Raw genomic sequence first — 22,565 nt, 5'->3', positions numbered from 1 at the left:
TTTTGCCAGTCCTGTCTGGTCCAGCGACGGTGGGTTTGTGCCCATAGGTGACGTTGTTGCCAGTGATGTCTGGTGAGGACCTGCCTTACAACAGGCCTACAAGCCCTCAGTCCAGCCTCTCTCAGCCTATTGCAGACAGTCTGTGCACTGATGGAGGGATTGTGCGTTCCTGGTGTAACTCGGGCAGTTGTTGTTGCCATCCTGTACCTGTCCCGCAGGTGTGATGTTCAGATGTACTGATCCTGTGCAGGTGTTGTTACACGTGGTCTGCCACTGCGAGGACGATCAGCTGTCCATCCTGTCTCCCTGTAGCACTGTCTTAGGCGTCTCACAGTACGAACATTGCAATTTATTGCCCTGGTCACATCTGCAGTCCTCATGCCTCCTTGCAGCTTGCCTAAGGCACTTTCACACAGATGAGCAGAGACCCTGGGCATCTTTCTTTTGGTGTATTTCAGAGTCAGTAGAAAGACCTCTTTAGCGTCCTAAGTTTTCATAACTGTGACCTTAATAGCCTACCGTCTGTAAGCTGTTAGTGTCTTAATCGTTCCACCGGTGCATGTTCATTCATTGTTTATGGTTCATTGAACAAGCATTCTTTCTTTGTTGAGTTTATCTATGGGGAAAAATGTTCTTTCTTCCAATGCCTGTGACCTTCTCCCCCATCCCATGTTGCCTGAAAGTACGTCAGGACCTCCTCCAGTTGATTTTCAGGGGGCTGAAAGAACCATGTATCCAGGACCATTTGGAGAGTTCCGCGACCTCGAAAGCATCATATTCGGTTCAATTCCAGAATAAGTTATTCGTGGTCTGTCGTTCCCGTCTGTAGGTGTAGCATTCATGCACCAGGATAGGTTTCTGAAGCACAGAGAGTATAAATTGGGTTTCCATTGCATGTCAGGGACGTCACCAGGACCTTGGATTAGTGAGTGCCACTGGAAAGTTGGTGGACTGTAATTTCCTCCTCATATTGTAGACCTACAATCTGTGCATACAGTTTTTGAATTAGCCTAAGCTATTGGTTGGATTTAACACATGGGTTGTTCATTTTATTGATCTCAAGTATGTGAACGTCAGAGTCTCTCGTCAGTTTGGTCTTTAGTGTGGTTTAAAAAATATATTATTGTAATGTCTCCAGTCATGTAAAATGACACAGAATTGTAGGATTTAATTATTTTTATTTTTTTCTCAGACCAGCAAAATACGCTGATTTGCAGGTCCCGGTCAGCCCCTGGTATTCGGGTCTGAGGGCCTGGTTCTGAAACTCCGGTGAGGTCCCGGTCAGCCCCTGGTATTCGGGTCTGAGGCCCTGGTTCTGAAACTCCGGTGAGGTCCCGGTCAGCCCCTGGTATTCGGGTCTGAGGCCCTGGTTCTGAAACTCCGGTGAGGTCCCGGTCAGCCCCTGGTATTCGGGTCTGAGGGCCTGGTTCTGAAACTCCGGTGAGGTCCCGGTCAGCCCCTGGTATTCGGGTCTGAGGCCCTGGTTCTGAAACTCCGGTGAGGTCCCGGTCAGCCCCTGGTATTCGGGTCTGAGGCCCTGGTTCTGAAACTCCGGTGAGGTCCCGGTCAGCCCCTGGTATTCGGGTCTGAGGCCCTGGTTCTGAAACTCCGGTGAGGTCCCGGTCAGCCCCTGGTATTCGGGTCTGAGGCCCTGGTTCTGAAACTCCGGTGAGGTCCCTGTCAGCCCCTGGTATTCGGGTCTGAGGGCCTGGTTCTGAAACTCCGGTGAGGTCCCGGTCAGCCCCTGGTATTCGGGTCTGAGGCCCTGGTTCTGAAACTCCGGTGAGGTCCCTGTCAGCCCCTGGTATTCGGGTCTGAGGCCCTGGTTCTGAAACTCCGGTGAGGTCCCGGTCAGCCCCTGGTATTCGGGTCTGAGGCCCTGGTTCTGAAACTCCGGTGAGGTCCCGGTCAGCCCCTGGTATTCGGGTCTGAGGCCCTGGTTCTGAAACTCCGGTGAGGTCCCGGTCAGCCCCTGGTATTCGGGTCTGAGGCCCTGGTTCTGAAACTCCGGTGAGGTCCCTGTTGCTTGTCCTCTAAGAATAATGCATGCTGGGGGAAGCACTGCAAGATCTTTTTAGGCAGAATATTTTTAGCATATGAACGACTTGTAATTCAAATCGCTGGGAAATGGAAGCCATCCATCCAACCCATTTATTCAGATCTGGGAGGACAAACGTCTATAGTCATGTGACAGTCTTTTTTCAATTTAAACATCCAAATGTTACCAGATATTTATTATAATATATTATATATTTATTCTCTCACATAGCATGTTCTATGTTCATAAGTGATCAGATTTCAGTCTGCTATAGCATACAGATGGTCATAAATTCAGTCTGCTATAGCATACAGATGGTCATAAATCAGTCTGCTATAGCATACAGATGGTCAGAACTCAGTCTGCTATAGCATACAGATGGTCAGAATTCAGTCTGCTATAGCATACAGATGGTCAGAATTCAGTCTGCTATAGCATACAGGTGGTCAGAATTCAGTCTGCTATAGTATACAGGTGGTCAGAATTCAGTCTGCTATAGCATACAGGTGGTGAGAACTCAGTCTGCTATAGCATACAGGTGGTCAGAATCCAGTCTGCTATTGCATACAGATGGTCAGAATTCAGTCTGCTATTGCATACAGATGGTCAGATTCAGTCTGCTATAGTATACAGATGGTCATAAATCAGTCTGCTATAGTATACAGATGGTGAGAAATCAGTCTGCTATAGCATACAGGTGATCAGAACTCGGTCTGCTATAGCATACAGATGGTCATAAATCAGTCTGCTACAGTATACTGATGGTCAGAATTCAGTCTGCTATAGTATACAGATGGTCATAAATCAGTCTGCTATAGCATACAGATGGTCATAAATCAGTCTGCTATAGCATACAGATGGTCATAAATCAGTCTGCTATAGCATACAGATGGTCATAAATCAGTCTGCTATAGCATACAGATGGTCATAAATCAGTCTGCTATAGCATATAGATGGTCATAAATCAGTCTGCTATAGCATACAGATGGCCAGTATTCAGTCTGCTATAGCATACAGATGGTCATAAATCAGTCTGCTATAGTATACAGATGGTGAGAAATCAGTCTGCTATAGCATACAGATGATCAGAATTCAGTCTGCTATAGCATACAGATGGTCATAAATCAGTCTGCTATAGCATACAGATGGTCATAAATCAGTCTGCTATAGCAGACAGATGGTGAGAAATCAGTCTGCTATAGCATACCGATGATCAGAATTCAGTCTGCTATAGCATACAGATGGTCATAAATCAGTCTGCTATAGCATACAGATGGTAGGAAATCAGTCTGCTATAGTATACAGATGGTAGGAAATCAGTCTGCTATAGCAGACAGATGGTCATAAATCAGTCTGCTATAGCATACAGATGGTCATAAATCAGTCTGTTATAGCATACAGATGGCCAGTATTCAGTCTGCTATAGTATACAAATGGTCATAAATCAGTCTGCTATAGTATACAGATAGTCATAAATCAGTCTGCTATAGCATACAGATGATATTGTGCAAGTATGAACCCATTTTAGGCCATGTGAAGAACAGCTATGCGAGATGTCATGAAAAGCAGCATACAGACCTATTTTTTCACATTCTCTAATAAAAGACTCAAACAGAAACGGGCAGTAGGATAAAACAGCAGGCGTCACAGTTCCCCCCTGCCAAATAGGCCCTACCAAGGAAACTCGCTTAGCGCGCGAGGCGGTCTGACACGTCAGCGATATGCTGTACCACAGCTTTCAGCCAATCACCATGAAGGGGATAGGAAGCACTCAGTTCAGAAGGTACGGTACCTGACATACAGCTGTCATCAGAGATGGGCACGTCTAGATAGATGAATCCCCTGTTGTACAGACCTGAAGGAGAGAGGAGAAGAAGACATTCATTAACGATGTTACGATCAGATTAACATATTCATCTGAATACATCGATAAAAAAAAGTGCAAACAAAGTATTAACGTTAAGGAAACAATTACAATGTATCGCACCACAATAAGTTCTGTTATGGCACAGCAGCTTATGCACCCCCCCTTACCCAACATCTTTCACATCTTCTCCAGGCTCCCATCTTACTGGTCACTCCACCCTCCACCCAGACACTCCACCCTCCACCCAGACACTCCACCCTCCACCCAGACACTCCACCCTCCACCCAGACACTCCACCCTCCACCCAGACACTCCACCCTCCACCCAGACACTCCACCCTCCACCCAGACACTCCACCCTCCACCCTGTCACTCCACCCTCCACCCAGACACTCCACCCTCCACCCAGACACTCCACCCTCCACCCAGACACTCCACCCTCCACCCAGACACTCCACCCTCCACCCTGTCACTCCACCCTCCACCCAGACACTCCACCCTCCACCCTGACACTCCACCCTCCACCCTGACACTCCACCCTCCACCCTGACACTCCACCCTCCACCCTGACACTCCACCCTCCACCCTGACACTCCACCCTCCACCCTGACACTCCACCCTCCACCCTGACACTCCACCCTCCACCCAGACACTCCACCCAGACCCTCCACCCAGACACTCCACCCAGACACTCCACCCAGACACTCCACCCAGACACTCCACCCAGACACTCCACCCAGACACTCCACCCAGACACTCCACCCTGACACTCCACCCTGACACTCCAACCTGACACTCCACCCAGACACTCCACCCAGACACTCCACCCTGACACTCCACCCTGACACTCCACCCAGACACTCCACCCTGACACTCCAACCTGACACTCCACCCTGACACTCCAACCTGACACTCCACCCTGACACTCCACCCTGACACTCCACCCTGACACTCCAACCTGACACTCCAACCTGACACTCCACCCTCCACCCTGACACTCCACCATCCTATCATTTATTCTAACATATTTCACTACCATCCTAGCTGTCGCTCTCCCCATCCTACCTGTCGCTCTCCCCATCCTACCTGTCGCTCTCCCCATCCTAGCTGTCGCTCTCCCCATCCTACCTGTCGCTCTCCCCATCCTACCTGTCGCTCTCCCCATCCTAGCTGTCGCTCTCCCCATCCTAGCTGTCGCTCTCCCCATCCTACCTGTCGCTCTCCCCATCCTAGCTGTCGCTCTCCCCATCCTACCTGTCGCTCTCCCCATCCTACCTGTCGCTCTCCCCATCCTAGCTGTCGCTCTCCCCATCCTACCTGTCGCTCTCCCCATCCTAGCTGTCGCTCTCCCCATCCTAGCTGTCGCTCTCCCCATCCTAGCTGTCGCTCTCCCCATCCTACCTGTCGCTCTCCCCATCCTAGCTGTCGCTCTCCCCATCCTAGCTGTCGCTCTCCCCATCCTAGCTGTCGCTCTCCCCATCCTACCTGTCGCTCTCCCCATCCTACCTGTCGCTCTCCCATCCTAGCTGTCGCTCTCCCATCCTAGCTGTCGCTCTCCCCATCCTAGCTGTCGCTCTCCCCATCCTAGCTGTCGCTCTCCCCATCCTACCTGTCGCTCTCCCCATCCTAGCTGTCGCTCTCCCCATCCTACCTGTCGCTCTCCCCATCCTAGCTGTCGCTCTCCCCATCCTAGCTGTCGCTCTCCCCATCCTAGCTGTCGCTCTCCCCATCCTAGCTGTCGCTCTCCCCATCCTAGCTGTCGCTCTCCCCATCCTAGCTGTCGCTCTCCCCATCCTACCTGTCGCTCTCCCCATCCTACCTGTCGCTCTCCCCATCCTACCTGTCGCTCTCCCCATCCTACCTGTCGCTCTCCCCATCCTAGCTGTCGCTCTCCCCATCCTAGCTGTCGCTCTCCCCATCCTAGCTGTCGCTCTCCCCATCCTAGCTGTCGCTCTCCCCATCCTAGCTGTCGCTCTCCCCATCCTAGCTGTCGCTCTCCCCATCCTAGCTGTCGCTCTCCCCATCCTACCTGTCGCTCTCCCTATCCTAGCTGTCGCTCTCCCCATCCTAGCTGTCGCTCTCCCCATCCTAGCTGTCCCTGTCCCCATCCTACCTGTCGCTCTCCCCATCCTAGCTGTCGCTCTCCCCATCCTACCTGTCGCTCTCCCCATCCTACCTGTCGCTCTCCCCATCCTACCTGTCGCTCTCCCCATCCTACCTGTCGCTCTCCCCATCCTAGCTGTCGCTCTCCCCATCCTACCTGTCGCTCTCCCCATCCTACCTGTCGCTCTCCCCATCCTAGCTGTCGCTCTCCCCATCCTAGCTGTCGCTCTCCCATCCTAGCTGTCGCTCTCCCCATCCTAGCTGTCGCTCTCCCCATCCTAGCTGTCGCTCTCCCCATCCTAGCTGTCGCTCTCCCCATCCTACCTGTCGCTCTCCCCATCCTAGCTGTCGCTCTCCCCATCCTAGCTGTCGCTCTCCCCATCCTAGCTGTCGCTCTCCCATCCTAGCTGTCGCTCTCCCCATCCTAGCTGTCGCTCTCCCATCCTAGCTGTCCCTGTCCCCATCCTACCTGTCCCTCTCCCCATTCTACCTGTCGCTCTACCATCCTACCTGTTGCTCTACCATCCTACCTGTTGCTCTACCAACCTAACTGTTGCTCTACCATCCTATACTTTACTATAATATCTGTCACCACCATCCTACCTGGTACACTCTACCATCCTACCTGGTACTCTCTACCATCCTACCTGGTACTCTCTAACATCCTACCTGTTAACCTACCATCAGAGCCACAATAGGCCGTAATGACAGGGAAGGCATCTCATGACACTAAACTGTTTTCCAATTCACCCCAGACGAAACACCCCGATGGCCAGCGACTACCATTTATCCAGACCACTGGGCCATTTAGCAGTGATCTGGGAAGAACATGCACACAGAGACAGACACACTAGAATACATTCCACTCACTCAGCACCACATTGTACTCCATTGATCCGGCCAGCTGGGGTCCTGAATCGATCATCTTATCAATCGCCTTCCTCTCTGCCACCGAGCAGATCTGAAATCCGACAGGAGAGGGAGGACACAGACAGACGTTAGCTGGGTGGAGGGAGAGAGTAAGAAGGAGAGGAGGAACGAGGCGTTTGGAGAGAGGAGGAGGAGAGGAGGAAAGAGGTAAGGAGGGGGAAACCACACACGTCATCTGCCAGAAGAGAAAGAAACAACTGAAATGAACACAGCACAGGAAGTTCAGGTTGGAGATCAGTCTAGCTAGCTGAATCTTTTTTATTTTTGTTGTGTGGTGTAACATTTGGACTTTTCTGGTGGGAACCTGCACAGATTCCAGACGACAAAGTCAGTGTGTAACTTCTAGCTAGATAGGTAGTGTCCTGGGTCAGATAGGTAATGTCCTGGGTCAGATGTAGATAGGTAGTGTCCTGGATCAGATAGGTAGTGTCCTGGGTCAGATATAGATAGGTAGTGTCCTGGGTCAGATAGGTAGTATCCTGGGTCAGATGTAGATAGGTAGTGTCCTGGGTCAGATAGGTAGTATCCTGGGTCAGATGTAGATAGGTAGTGTCCTGGGTCAGATAGGTAGTGTCCTGGGTCAGATAGGTAGTGTCCTGGGTCAGATAGGTAGTGTCCTGGGTCCGATGTAGATAGGTAGTGTCTTGGGTCCGATGTAGATAGGTAGTGTCCTGAGTCAGATATAGATAGGTAGTGTCCTGGATCAGACATAGATAGGTAGTGTCCTGGGTCAGATAGGTAGTGTCCTGGGTCAGATATAGATAGGTAGTGTCCTGGGTCAGATATAGATAGGTAGTGTCCTGGGTCAGATGTAGATAGGTAGTTTCCTGGGTCAGATGTAGATAGGTAGTGTCCTGGGTCAGATGTAGATAGGTAGTGTCCTGGGTCAGATATAGATAGGTAGTGTCCTGGGTCAGATATAGATAGGTAGTGTCCTGGGTCAGATATAGATAGGTAGTGTCCTGGGTCAGATATAGATAGGTAGTGTCCTGGGTCAGATATACAGTGCATTCAGAAAGTATTCAGACCTCTTCCCTTTTTCAACATTTTGTTACGTTACAGCCTTATTCTAAAATGGATTCAAATTGCCATCCTATGTAGAAGAATCGAGGCTGTAAAAAACAATGTAATCCAATTGAGAATAAGGCTGTAATTTAACAACATTTGGAAAAGGTCCAGGGATACTTTTCCAAATGCACTGTACATATATTCTACAGAGCCTGCTGGGCATTCCCTACAATACTTTACTGCTGCACCCAAAACAGTTACTGATCTAAGCCAATCCAGGGTAGGCCGTCACTGTAAACAATACTTTTTTCTTAACCGACTTGCCTAGTTAAATAATGGTTAAATAAAAATAAAATACCCATCTTCCCATTTAGAATTTCTGGCGCAGCACAAAAAGGTTGTTGACCAAATGGTGGGAGAAAGGCATTTCCTAACAGACCTGGTAATCAGATGGTGGGACAAAGGCATTTCCTAACAGACCTGCTAACTTTCTTTGCTTTAAGGTTACTTTAAGGTTGGGACCAAAATGCAGTACCTCCAACAGGAAGAGAGGCAAGAACCATTGGTCCGCCAGCTCAGGGACAAGCTACACTATTCACGGCCTTGTGTAAGGTTCAATGTAATGGCATTGCTGGACTTTCATAAACAAAATAAATAAACATTAAAGACATGTTTAAACCATTTCCTTTTATTTGTACATGTTTTAAAACAATACAAATACAGTACCAGTCAAACGTTTGGACATACCTAGTCATTCAAGGGTTTTTCTATATTTTCTACATTGTAGAATAATAGTGAAGCCATCAAAACTATGAAATAACACATATGGAATCATGTAGTAACCAAACAAGTGTCAAACAAATTAAAATAGATTTCATATTTCAGATTCTTCAAAGCAGCCACTCGTTGCCTTGATGACATGACTCCATATGTGTTATTTCATAGTTTTGATGGCTTCACTATTATTCTACAATGTAGAAATATAGAAAAACCCTTGAATGACTAGGTGTGTCCAAACATTAGACTGGTACTGTATTTGTATTGTTTAAAACATGTACAAATAAAAGGAAATGGTTTAAACATGTCTTTAATGTTTATTTGCTTTAGCTGTTAGTGATAATTCTCTAAGACTTAATACATGTGTTAATACATAAGCCTTTATGTACACTATATATACAAAAGTATGTGGACACCCCTTCAAATTAGTGCATTTGGCTATTTCAGCCCCACCCGAGCACAAAGTCATGCAATCTCCATAGACAAATATTGGCAGTAGAATGGCCCGTACTGAAGAGCTCAGTGACTTTCAACGTGGCACCGTCATAGGATGCCACCTTTCCAAACAAATCAGTTCATCAAATATCTTCCCTGCTAGAGCTGCCTCCGGTCAACTGTAAGTGCTGTTATTGTGAAGTGGAAACGTCTAAGAGCAACAACGGCTCAACCATGAAGTGGTAGGCCACACAAGCTCCCAGAACAGGATCGCTGAGTGCTGAACACGGAACATTAATCTGTCCTCAGTTGCAACACTCACTACTGAGTTCCAAAATGCCTCTGGAAACAACTGCAGCACAGGAACTGTTCGCCGGGAGCTTCATGAAATGGGTTTCCATGGCCGAGCAGCCGCACACAAGCCTAAGATCACCATGCGCAATGCCAAGCGTCGGCTGGAGTGGTGTAAAGCTCGCCGCCATTAGACTCTGGAGCAGTGGAAATGTGTTCTCTGGAGTGATGAATCACGCTTCACCATCTGGCAGTCCGACAGACGAATCTGGGTTTGGCTGATGCCAGGAGAACGCTACCTGCCCCAATGCATAGTGCCAACTGTAAAGTTTGGTGGAGGAGGAATAATGGTCTGTTTTTCATGGTTCGGGCCCCTTAATTCCAGTGAAGGGAAATCTTAACGCTACAGCATATAACGACATTCTAGATGATTCTGTGCTTCCAACTTTGTGCCAACAGTTTGGGGAAGGCCCTTTCCTGTTTCAGCATGACAATGCCCCCGTGCACAAAGCGAGGTCCATACAGAAATGGTTTGACTAGATCGAGTGTGGAAGAACTCGACTGGCCTGCACAGAACCCTGACCTCAACCCCATCGAACACCTTGATGTAACTCCGCAGGGGACGGTTGGCATAGTGACAGGAAAACCAATCTGTTGTTGTTTGGCTGTGTGTTTATGCGATGTTGTCTCGTCTGAATAAAGAAACAAAAACATTGAATGGCCGTAAGCGTTCAGGGGGGGGGGGTGACCATGCGGTTCTCACCCTGACCTCATCCTCTACAGAGACTCACCCTGACCTCATCCTCTACAGAGACTCACCCTGACCTCATCCTCTACAGAGACTCACCCTGACGTCATCCTCTGTGATGTATCCGGTCTGAGCCACCCACCAGGGCTCTACAGAGACTCACCCTGACCTCATCCTCTACAGAGACTCACCCTGACGTCATCCTCTACAGAGACTCACCCTGACCTCATCCTCTACAGAGACTCACCCTGACCTCATCCTCTACAGAGACTCACCCTGACGTCATCCTCTACAGAGACTCACCCTGACCTCATCCTCTACAGAGACTCACCCTGACGTCATCCTCTACAGAGACTCACCCTGACCTCATCCTCTACAGAGACTCACCCTGATGTCATCCTCTGTGATGTATCCGGTCTGAGCCACCCACCAGGGCTCTACAGAGACTCACCCTGACGTCATCCTCTACAGAGACTCACCCTGACCTCATCCTCTACAGAGACTCACCCTGACGTCATCCTCTACAGAGACTCACCCTGACGTCATCCTCTACAGAGACTCACCCTGACGTCATCCTCTACAGAGACTCACCCTGATGTCATCCTCTGTGATGTATCCGGTCTGAGCCACCCACCAGGGCTCTACAGAGACTCACCCTGACGTCATCCTCTACAGAGACTCACCCTGACGTCATCCTCTACAGAGACTCACCCTGACCTCATCCTCTACAGAGACTCACCCTGACGTCATCCTCTACAGAGACTCACCCTGACCTCATCCTCTACAGAGACTCACCCTGACGTCATCCTCTACAGAGACTCACCCTGATGTCATCCTCTGTGATGTATCCGGTCTGAGCCACCCACCAGGGCTCTACAGAGATCTCTACTGGCTTGGAGGGGAGCAGGTCCCGCGCCGTTTTCCTACGGAAGAATTTCTGACAAGAGACGACACAGGTATGTTATGTAAAGTAATTCAATCAATCAACAACAAAAAAAAAACATGTATTTTTCAAGTAATTTTTACATCAGCGGACATCTAGTCAGCAGCGTTGGCCGATGTTCAGTGAAAGTCTGTCTCCGCAGCCCGACAAGTGTATTCAATTAAAAGAGGAACTGAATATTTTCCGGAAGCTCACTGTAATGTTTAGTCACTAGAAAACATCTAGAGATAAAAGCAATCTGTGTTGGTGTAATAACCAGAGTATTGTCAAAGTATTTCATCACTTAGAGTACATGTTGAGGATATTATTTAATTATGTTTAAGTTGCTCTTACCTTGGAAGACCTGCACTGGTTCATCAAGTCTATATACTGGTTCCTCCCGATGCCAAGCAGCCTTAGACCTAGAAAATAGACAGGAGACATTAAATCACTGGTTCATCAAGTCTATATTCCTCCCGATCTGTGGCGACCTGTCCTTCAGGGCAGTTGGGGGGGGCTTGCCTTTTTTGCATGTTATTTTGGCATTAATACATATCAGTTTGCAAACAATGTAAAACATGTTTTTTTTTAAATGTCATTGAGTTAATAAAGCTGCATACAAACATGGTCTCTTTTTTGGTTTTCTTGAGTAAAGCAGCTCCAAAATGCAGGTGTTTCAGCCCAGCTCAGTGCTTTCTGTGGTGGTGTGGCTAGCCAGCAGAAAATACAGAGAATTGCGCCTGATTGGTTCATTTTTCTGTCACGATTGGCTCAGTTTTCTGTCACTCATGGGACAGTAGTCATCCCCAAGTCTAAGGTTAGAATGTTAGCCCCTTGTGTTTTGCCATAGAGTTATATTTTCACTTTTCTTGGGCCACTATAACTAACTATTTTGCCAACTTGGACTGGTCCCCCCTTCCACACGGAACCCCACTAACCCACAGATGGAAACGCACGAGGTGGCTAAAAACAGACCTCCCTCCATCTTCCACCAGCTTGCTACCTATGGCCCTGCTAGCTGTCTGAATCTCACTGGACCCTTTGATCACTCGGCTAAGCATGCCTCTCCTCAATGTCAATATGCAATGTCCATTGCTGTTCTGGTTAGTGTTTATTGGCTTATTTCACTGTAGAGCCTCTAGCCCTGCTCATTATACCTTATCCAACCTCTCAGTTCCTCCACCCACACATGCGATGACATCACCTGGTTTCAATGATGTTTCTAGAGACAATATCTCTCTCATCAACACTAAATGCCTAGGTTTACCTCCTCTGTATTCACATCCCACCATACCTTTGTCTGTACATTATACCTTGAAGCTATTTTATCGCCACCAGAAACCTGCTCCTTTTTCTCTCTATTCTGGACGTCACCGACGACCAATTCTTATAGCTTTTAGCCGTACCCTTATATTCATTCTTCTCTGCTCCTCTGGGGATGTAGAGGTGAATCCAGGCCCTGCAGTGCCTGGCTCCACTCCTACTCCCCAGGCGCTCTCTTTTGATGACTTCTGTAACCGTAATAACCTTGGTTTCATGCATGTTAACATTAGAAGCCTCCTCCCTAAGTTTGTTTTATTCACTGCTTTAGCACACTCAGCCAACCCGGATGTCCTAGCTGTGTCTGAATCTTGGCTTAGGAAGTCCACCAAAAACTCTGAAATCTTCATCCCTAACTACAACGTTTTCAGACAAGATAGAACGACCAAAGGGGCGGTGTTGCAATCTACTGCAGAGATAGCCTGCAGAGTTCTGTCCTGCTATCCAGGTCTGTACCCAAACAATTTGAACTTCTACTTTTAAAAATCCACCCCTCCAAAAACAAGTCTCTCACCGTCGCCGCCTGCTATAGACCCCCCTCGGCCCCTAGCTGTACTCTGGACACCATATGTGAACTGATTGCCCCCCCCATCTATCTTCAGAGCTCGTGCTACTAGGTGACCTAAACTGGGACATGCTTAACACCCCAGCCATCCTACAATCCAAGCTTGATGCCCTCAATCTCACACAAATTATTAATGAACCCACCAGGTACAACCCCAAAGCCGCAAACACTGGCACCCTCATAGATATCATCCTAACCAACGTGCCCTCTAAATACACCTCTGCTGTTTTCAACCAAGATCTCAGCGATCACTGCCTCATTGCCTGCACCCGTAATGGGTCAGCGGTCAAACGACCTCCACTCATCACTGTCAAACGCTCCCTGAAACATTTCAACGAGCAAGCCTTTCTAAATCGACCTGGCCCGGGTATCCTGGAAGGATATTGACCTCATCCCGTCAGTAGAGGATGCCTGGTTATTTTTTTTAAATGCCTTCCTCACCATCTTAAATAAGCATGCCCCTTTCAAGAAATTTAGAACCAGGAACAGATATAGCCCTTGGTTCTCCCCAGACCTGACTGCCCTTAACCAACACAAAAATATCCTGTGGCGTTCTGCATTAGCATCGAACTGCCCCCGCGATATGCAACTTTTCAGAGAAGTTAGAAACCAATATACACAGGCAGTTAGAAACACCAAGGCTAGCTTTTTCAAACAGAAATTTGCTTCCTGCAACTCAAACTCTAAAAAGTTCTGGGACACTGTAAAGTCCATGGAGAATAAGAACACCTCCTCCCAGCTGCCCACTGCACTGAGGATAGGAAACTCTGTCACCACCGATAAGCCCACTATAATTGAGAATTTCAATAAGCATTTTTCTACGGCTGGCCATGCTTTCCACCTAACTACCCCTACTGCATTCAACAGCACTGCACCCCCCACAGCTACTCGCCCAAGCCTCCCCCATTTCTCCTTCTCCCAAATCCATTCAGCTGATGTTCTGAAAGAGCTGCAAAATCTGGACCCCCTACAAACCAGCTGGGCTAGACAATCTGGACCCTTTCTTTCTAAAATTATCTGCCGAAATTATTGCAACCCCTATTACTAGCCTGTTCAACCTCTCTTTCGTGTCGTCTGAGATTCCCATAGATTGGAAAGCAGCTGCTGTCATCCCCCTCTTCAAAGGAGGTGACACTCTTGACCCAAATTGCTACAGACCTATATCCATCCTACCCTGCCTTTCTAAGGTCTTCGAAAGCCAAGTCAACAAACAGATTACCGACCATTTCGAATCCCACCGCACCCTCTCCGCAATGCAATCTGGTTTCAGAGCTGGTCATGGGTGCACCTCAGCCACGCTCAAGGTCCTAAACGACATCGTAACCGCCATCGATAAGAAACAATACTGTGCTGCCGTATTCATTGACTTGGACAAAGCTTTTGACTCTGTTAATCACCACATCCTCATCGGCAGACTCAGTAGCCTTGATTTCTCAAACGATTGCGTCGACTGGTTCACCAACTACTTCTCTGATAGAGTTCAGTGTGTCAAATCGGAGGGCCTGCTGTCCGGACCTCTGGCAGTCTCTATGGGGGTACCACAGGGTTCAATTCTTGGGCCAACTCTTTTCTCTGTATACATCAATGATGTCGCTCTTGCTGCTGGTGAATCTCTGATCCACCTCTACGCAGACAACACCATTCTGTATACTTCTGGCCCTTCTTTGGACACTGTGTTAACAACCCTCCAGACGAGCTTCAATGCCATACAACTCTCCTTCCGTGGTCTCCAACTGCTCCTAAATACAAGTAAAACTAAATGCATACTCTTCAACCGATCGCTGCCTGCACCTGCCGCCTGTCCAGCATCACTACTCTGGACGGTTCTGACTTAGAATTTGTGGACAACTACAAATACCTAGGTGTCTGGTTAGACAGTAAACTCTCCTTCCAGACTCACATCAATCATCTCCAATCCAAAGTTAAATCTAGAATTAAAGATACCAAGATAGCAAACAGACACCAAATGAACAAAACTGGACCTTCAAGACAAAGATGTTGCCATTAAATTCTTATTACAATGGGTATAACGTTCTAGCAACATTTTCAAGTCAATCTGATGTTTGAGAAAGGCAGAGGTTTGTGGTAACTGGTTTTACAATCCAGATATGTTCCCACCGGATTCTACCCTTTTGTGTGGTTTTAATGACAGGTGCAGTGGTTTAGTGTCTGCAACAGAGAGGATGTACAGTCAGGTACAGTAAACAAAAATATAAACGCAACATGTAAAGTGTTGGTCCCATGTTCAATGAGCTGAAATAAAAGATAACTGAAATTTTACATACGCACAAAAAAACTTTTTATTTATTTTTATTAAATAGTTTTTTTCTGTGACAATTTCTCCTTTGCCAAGATAATCCATCACCCTGACAGGTGTGGCATATCAAGAAGCTGATTAAACAGCATGATCACTACACAGGTGCACCTTGTGCTGGGCACAATAAAAGGCCAAGGGCAGTTTTGTCACACAATCCAATCCCACAAACGTCTCAAGTAAAATTAACATTCTGACTGCAGGAATGTCCACCAGAGCTGTTGACAGAGAATTGAATGTTCATTTCTGTACCATAAGCCGCCTCCAACATTGTTTTTAGAGAATTTGGCAGTATGTCAAACCGGCCTCACAACCGCAGAACACGTGTAACCAGGCCAATCCAGGCACTCCACGTTCGGCTTCTTCACCTGCGGGATTTTCTGAGACCAGCCACCTGGACAGCTGATTGGTGGGTTTGCACAAACCAAAGAATTTCTGCACAAACTGTCAGAAACCATCTAAGGGAAGCTCATCTGCGTACTCATAGTCCTCACCAGGGTCTTGACCTTCAGTGGGCAAATGCTCACCTTCGATACCCCCTGTATATAGCCTCCACATTGACTCTGTACCGTAATACCCTGTATATAGCCTCCACATTGACTCTGTACCGTAATACCCTGTATATAGCCTCCACATTGACTCTGTACCGGTACCCCCTGTATATAGCCTCCACATTGACTCTGTACCGGTAACCCCCTGTATATAGGCTCCATATTGACTCTGTACCGGTACCCCCTGTATATAGCCTCCACATTGACTCTGTACCGGTACCCCCTGTATATAGCCTCCACACTGACTCGGTACCGGTACCCCCTGTATATAGCCTCCACACTGACTCGGTACTGGTACCCCCTGTATATAGCCTCCACACTGACTCTGTACCGGTACCCCCTGTATATAGCCTTCACACTGACTCGGTACCGGTACCCCCTGTATATAGCCTCCACACTGACTCGGTACCGGTACCCCCTGTATATAGCCTCCACATTGACTCTGTACCGGTACCCCCTGTATATAGCCTCCACACTGACTCGGTACCGGTACCCCCTGTATATAGCCTCCACATTGACTCTGTACCGGTACCCCCTGTATATAGCCTCCACATTGACTCTGTACCGGTACCCCCTGTATATAGCCTCCACATTGACTCTGTACCGGTACCCCCTGTATATAGCCTCCACATTGACTCTGTACCGGTACCCCCTGTATATAGCCTCCACATTGACTCGGTACCGGTACCCCCTGTATATAGCCTCCACATTGACTCTGTACCGGTACCCCCTGTAGATAGCCTCCACATTGACTCTGTACCGTTACCCCCTGTTTATAGCCTCCACATTGACTCTGTACCGGTACCCCCTGTTTATAGCCTCCACATTGACTCGGTACCGGTACCACCTGTATATAGCCTCCACATTGACTCGGTACCGGTACCCCCTGTATATAGCCTCCACATTGACTCGGTACCGGTACCCCCTGTATATAGCCTCCACATTGACTCGGTACCGGTACCCCCTGTATATAGCCTCCACATTGACTCGGTACCGGTACCCCCTGTATATAGCCTCCACATTGACTCTGTACCGGTACCCCCTGTATATAGCCTCCACATGGACTCTGTACCGGTATCCCCTGTATATAGCCTCCACATGGACTCTGTACCGGTACCCCCTGTATATAGCCTCCACATGGACTCTGTACCGGTACCCCCTGTATATAGCCTCCACATTGACTCTGTACCGGTACCCCCTGTATATAGCCTCCACATTGACTCTGTACCGGTACCCCCTGTATATAGCCTCCACATTGACTCTGTACCGGTACCCCCTGTATATAGCCTCCACATTGACTCTGTACCGGTACCCCCTGTATATAGCCTCCACATTGACTCTGTACCGGTACACCCTGTATATAGCCTCCACATTGACTCTGTACCGGTACCCCCTGTATATAGCCTCCACATTGACTCTGTACCGGTACCCCCTGTATATAGCCTCCACATTGACTCTGTACCGGTACCCCCTGTATATAGCCTCCACATTGACTCTGTACCGGTACCCCCTGTATATAGCCTCCACATTGACTCTGTACCGGTACCCCCTGTATATAGCCTCCACATTGACTCTGTACCGGTACACCCTGTATATAGCCTCCACATTGACTCTGTACCGGTACCCCCTGTATATAGCCTCCACATTGACTCTGTACCGGTATCCCCTGTATATAGCCTCCACATTGACTTGGTACCGGTACCCCCTGTATATAGCCTCCACATGGACTCTGTACCGGTACCCCCTGTATATAGCCTCCACATTGACTCTGTACCGGTACCCCCTGTATATAGCCTCCACATTGACTCTGTACCGGTACCCCCTGTATATAGCCTCCACATTGACTCTGTACCGGTACCCCCTGTATATAGCCTCCACATTGACTCTGTACCGGTACCCCCTGTATATAGTCTCCACATTGACTCTGTACCGGTATCCCCTGTATATAGTCTCCACATTGACTCTGTACCGGTACCCCCTGTATATAGCCTCCACATTGACTCTGTACCGGTATCCCCTGTATATAGCCTCCACATTGACTCTGTACCGGTACCCCCTGTATATAGCCTCCACATTGACTCTGTACCGGTACCCCCTGTATATAGCCTCCACATTGACTCTGTACCGGTACCCCCTGTATATAGCCTCCACATTGACTCTGTACCGGTACCCCCTGTATATAGCCTCCACATTGACTCTGTACCGGTACCCCCTGTATATAGCCTCCACATTGACTCTGTACCGGTACCCCCTGTATATAGCCTCCACATTGACTCTGTACCGGTACCCCCTGTATATAGCCTCCACATTGACTCTGTACCGGTACCCCCTGTATATAGCCTCCACATTGACTCTGTACCGGTACACCCTGTATATAGCCTCCACATTGACTCTGTACCGGTACCCCCTGTATATAGCCTCCACATTGACTCTGTACCGGTACCCCCTGTATATAGCCTCCACATTGACTCTGTACCGGTACCCCCTGTATATAGCCTCCACATTGACTCTGTACCGGTACCCCCTGTATATAGCCTCCACATTGACTCTGTACCGGTACCCCCTGTATATAGCCTCCACATTGACTCTGTACCGGTACACCCTGTATATAGCCTCCACATTGACTCTGTACCGGTACCCCCTGTATATAGCCTCCACATTGACTCTGTACCGGTACCCCCTGTATATAGTCTCCACATTGACTCTGTACCGTAATACCCTGTATATAGCCTCCACATTGACTCTGTACCGGTACCCCCTGTATATAGTCTCCACATTGACTCTGTACCGTAATACCCTGTATATAGCCTCCACATTGACTCTGTACCGTAATACCCTGTATATAGTCTCGTTATTTTATTGTGTTACTTTTTATTTTAGTCTATTTGATAAATATTTTCTTCTTCTTGAACTGCACTGTTGGTTAAGGGCTTGTAAGTCAGCATTTCACGGTGAAGTCTACACTTGTATTCAGCGCATGTGACAAATAAAGTTTGATTTGATTTACAATACTACTAACAGTCAGCAACACACACACACACACACACACACACACACACACACACACACACACACACACACACACACACACACACACACACACACACACACACACACCTCAGAAAAAGTACAGCAACAGTTCTACTTACAGTCAGCAGCAGTGAAGTTGGGCAGCGAGTCGTAACTCTTCTCTACGTTCATGATGTCCTAGAGGAGGAGAGAGGAAGGAGAGGGAAGAGAAGGAGGAAGGAGAGGGAAGAGACGGAGGAAGGAGAGGGAAGAGAAGGAGGAAAGAGAGGGAAGGGAGGGGGGAAGAGATGGAAGGGAGGAGGGAAGAGGAGGGAAGAGAAGGAAGGGAGGGGGGAAGAGATGGAAGGGAGGGGGGAAGAGATGGAAGGGAGGGGGGAAGAGAAGGAAGGGAGGGGGGAAGAGAAGGAAGGGAGGAGGGAAGAGAAGGAAGGGAGGAGGGAAGAGAAGGAAGGGAGGGGGGAAGAGGAGGGAAGAGAAGGAAGGGAGGGGGGAAGAGATGGAAGGGAGGAGGGAAGAGAAGGAAGGGAGGGGGGAAGAGGAGGGAAGAGAAGGAAGGGAGGAGGGAAGAGAAGGAAGGGAGGAGGGAAGAGATGGGAGGGAGGGGGGAAGAGAAGGAAGGGAGGGGGGAAGAGAAGGAAGGGAGGAGGGAAGAGAAGGAAGGGAGGAGGGAAGAGAAGGAAGGGAGGAGGGAAGAGGAGGAAGGGAGGGGGGAAGAGATGGAAGGGAGGGGGGAAGAGATGGAAGGGAGGGGGGAAGAGAAGGAAGGGAGGAGGGAAGAGAAGGAAGGGAGGAGGGAAGAGAAGGAAGGGAGGGGGGAAGAGGAGGGAAGAGAAGGAAGGGAGGGGGGAAGAGATGGAAGGGAGGAGGGAAGAGAAGGAAGGGAGGGGGGAAGAGGAGGGAAGAGAAGGAAGGGAGGGGGGAAGAGAAGAGGGGGAAGAGAGGGAAGGGAGGGGGGAAGAGGAGGGAAGAGAAGGAAGGGAGGGGGGAAGAGAAGAGGGGGAAGAGAAGAGGGGGAAGAGAAGAGGGGGAAGAGAAGGATGGAGAAATTAACGAGGGAAAAGGGAGCAGCAAATTAAACCTATTTCTCTTCCTACACCATTCCTTCCTTCCCTAAGCCTTCATTAATCACCAAATATGTCCCAAATGGCGCCCTATTCACCATTTAGTGCACTACTTTTGACCAGGACCCTATGGGGGAATAGAGTGCCATTTGGGACATAGTAGCAACTGTTTCTGAAGACGAGAACCACTGTGTTCATTTCTTCTTCCCCGGTTTATATTAAACACATAAACAGGATAATTAGAGGGACACAGTCACGATATTTACAGGTCAGGTATGAAGTTAGTGCCATGAAATGCTGGCTCAGAATGTAATAAAAAAAACATAGTTAACGATATCATGATAAGTGAAGACTAGTTATTCATGACATTAGTCTGTGTAAAGTAGAAGAAATGTCCTCTGGTCTGATGAAACAAAAATAGAACTGTTTGGCCATAATGACCATCGTTACGTTTGGAGGAAAAAGGGGGGAAAATAGATGGCATCATGAGGAAGGAAAATTATGTGGATATATTGAAGCAACATCTCAAGACATCAGTCAGGAAGTTAAAAGCTTGGTCGTTAATGGGTCTTCCAAATGGACAATGACCCCAAGCATACTTCCAAAGTTGTGGCAAAATGGCTTAAGGACAACAAAGTCAAGGTATTGGAGTGGCCATCAAAAAGCCCTGACCTCAACCCTATAGAAAATTTGTGGGCAGAACTGAAAAAGTGTGTGCGAGCAAGGAGGCCTACAAACCTGACTCAGTTACACCAGTTCTGTCAGGAGGAATGGGCCAAAATTCACCCAACTTATTGTGGGAAGCTTGTGGAAGGCTACCCGAAACCTTTGACCCAAGTTAAACAATTTAAAGGCAATGCTACCAAATACTAATTGAGTGTATGTACACTTCTGACCCACTGGGAATGTGAAGAAAGAAATAAAAGCTGAAATAAATCATTCTCTCTACTATTATTCTGACATTTCACATTCTTAAAATTAAGTGGTGATCCTAATTGACCTAAAACAGGGAATTTTAACTAGGATTAAATGTCAGGAATTGTGAAAAACTGAGATTAAATGTATTTGGCTAAGGTGTATGTAAACTTCCGACTTCAACTGTATATTATTACTGTACCCCCATGAGAAGGGGTGACTACAGTTGATATATTATATATAGTAATAGTATATAGTATTACTGTACCTCCATGATACTGATATAGTAGGAGAAGGGGTGACTACAGTTGATATATTATATATAGTAATAGTATATAGTATTACTGTACCTCCATGATACTGATATAGTAGGAGAAGGGGTGACTACAGTAGATATATTATATATAGTAATAGTATTACTGTACCTCCATGATACTGATATAGTAGGAGAAGGGGTGACTACAGTTGATATATTATATATAGTAATAGTATATAGTATTACTGTACCTCCATGATACTGATATAGTAGGAGAAGGGGTGACTACAGTTGATATATTATATATAGTAATAGTATATAGTATTACTGTACCTCCATGATACTGATATAGTAGGAGAAGGGGTGACTACAGTTGATATATTATATATAGTAATAGTATTACTGTACCTCCATGATACTGATATAGTAGGAGAAGGGGTGACTACAGTTGATATATTATATATAGTAATAGTATATAGTATTACTGTACCTCCATGATACTGATATAGTAGGAGAAGGGGTGACTACAGTTGATATATTATATATAGTAATAGTATATAGTATTACTGTACCTCCATGATACTGATATAGTAGGAGAAGGGGTGACTACAGTAGATATATTATATATAGTAATAGTATTACTGTACCTCCATGATACTGATATAGTAGGAGAAGGGGTGACTACAGTTGATATATTATATATAGTAATAGTATATAGTATTACTGTACCTCCATGATACTGATATAGTAGGAGAAGGGGTGACTACAGTTGATATATTATATATAGTAATAGTATATAGTATTACTGTACCTCCATGATACTGATATAGTAGGAGAAGGGGTGACTACAGTGGATATATTATATATAGTAATAGTATATAGTATTACTGTACCTCCATGATACTGATATAGCAGGAGAAGGGGTGACTACAGTAGATATATTATATATAGTAATAGTATATAGTAGTACTGTACCTCCATGAGAAGGGGTGACTACAGTGGATATATTATATATAGTAATAGTATTACTGTACCTCCATGATACTGATATAGTAGGAGAAGGGGTGACTACAGTGGATATATTATATATAGTAATAGTATATAGTATTACTGTACCTCCATGATACTGATATAGTAGGAGAATGGGTGACTACAGTGGATATATTATATATAGTAATAGTATATAGTATTACTGTACCTCCATGATACTGATATAGTAGGAGAAGGGGTGACTACAGTTGATATATTATATATAGTAATAGTATATAGTATTACTGTACCTCCATGATACTGATATAGTAGAAGAAGGGGTGACTACAGCTGATATATTATAATATTATATATAGTAATAGTATATAGTATTACTGTACCTCCATGATACTGATATAGTAGGAGAAGGGGTGACTACAGTGGATATATTATATATAGTAATAGT

The 22,565-nt window shown here is 47.1% G+C and overlaps 1 protein-coding gene across 4 annotated transcripts in view; it reads right to left on the bottom strand.

Moving 5' to 3' along the window:
* The window catches only part of LOC106589122 (protein FAM91A1), a 94,720-nt gene that overhangs the window by 65,811 nt on the left and 6,344 nt on the right, over positions 1–22,565 (bottom strand). For 2 of the 4 annotated variants that reach the window (XM_045709877.1, XM_045709878.1), the window contains exons 4-8: positions 19,018–19,075; positions 11,473–11,540; positions 11,020–11,133; positions 6,878–6,968; positions 3,831–3,893 (exon numbers count right to left, since the gene is read on the bottom strand). In XM_045709877.1, coding sequence (XP_045565833.1) covers positions 3,831–3,893; positions 6,878–6,968; positions 11,020–11,133; positions 11,473–11,540; positions 19,018–19,075 — 394 coding nt within the window. Of the gene's footprint in view, positions 1–3,830; positions 3,894–6,877; positions 6,969–10,295; positions 10,367–10,583; positions 10,659–11,019; positions 11,134–11,472; positions 11,541–19,017; positions 19,076–22,565 lie in introns of those variants that run through there. The other 2 variants (XM_045709879.1, XM_045709880.1) reach the window with 2 other exon arrangements.

Source organism: Salmo salar, chromosome ssa27, assembly GCF_905237065.1.
Source record: "Salmo salar chromosome ssa27, Ssal_v3.1, whole genome shotgun sequence".
Lineage (NCBI taxonomy): Eukaryota > Metazoa > Chordata > Actinopteri > Salmoniformes > Salmonidae > Salmo > Salmo salar.
The sequence above is the reverse complement of the archived record's forward strand: the minus strand, read 5'-3'. Positions and strand labels throughout refer to the sequence as shown.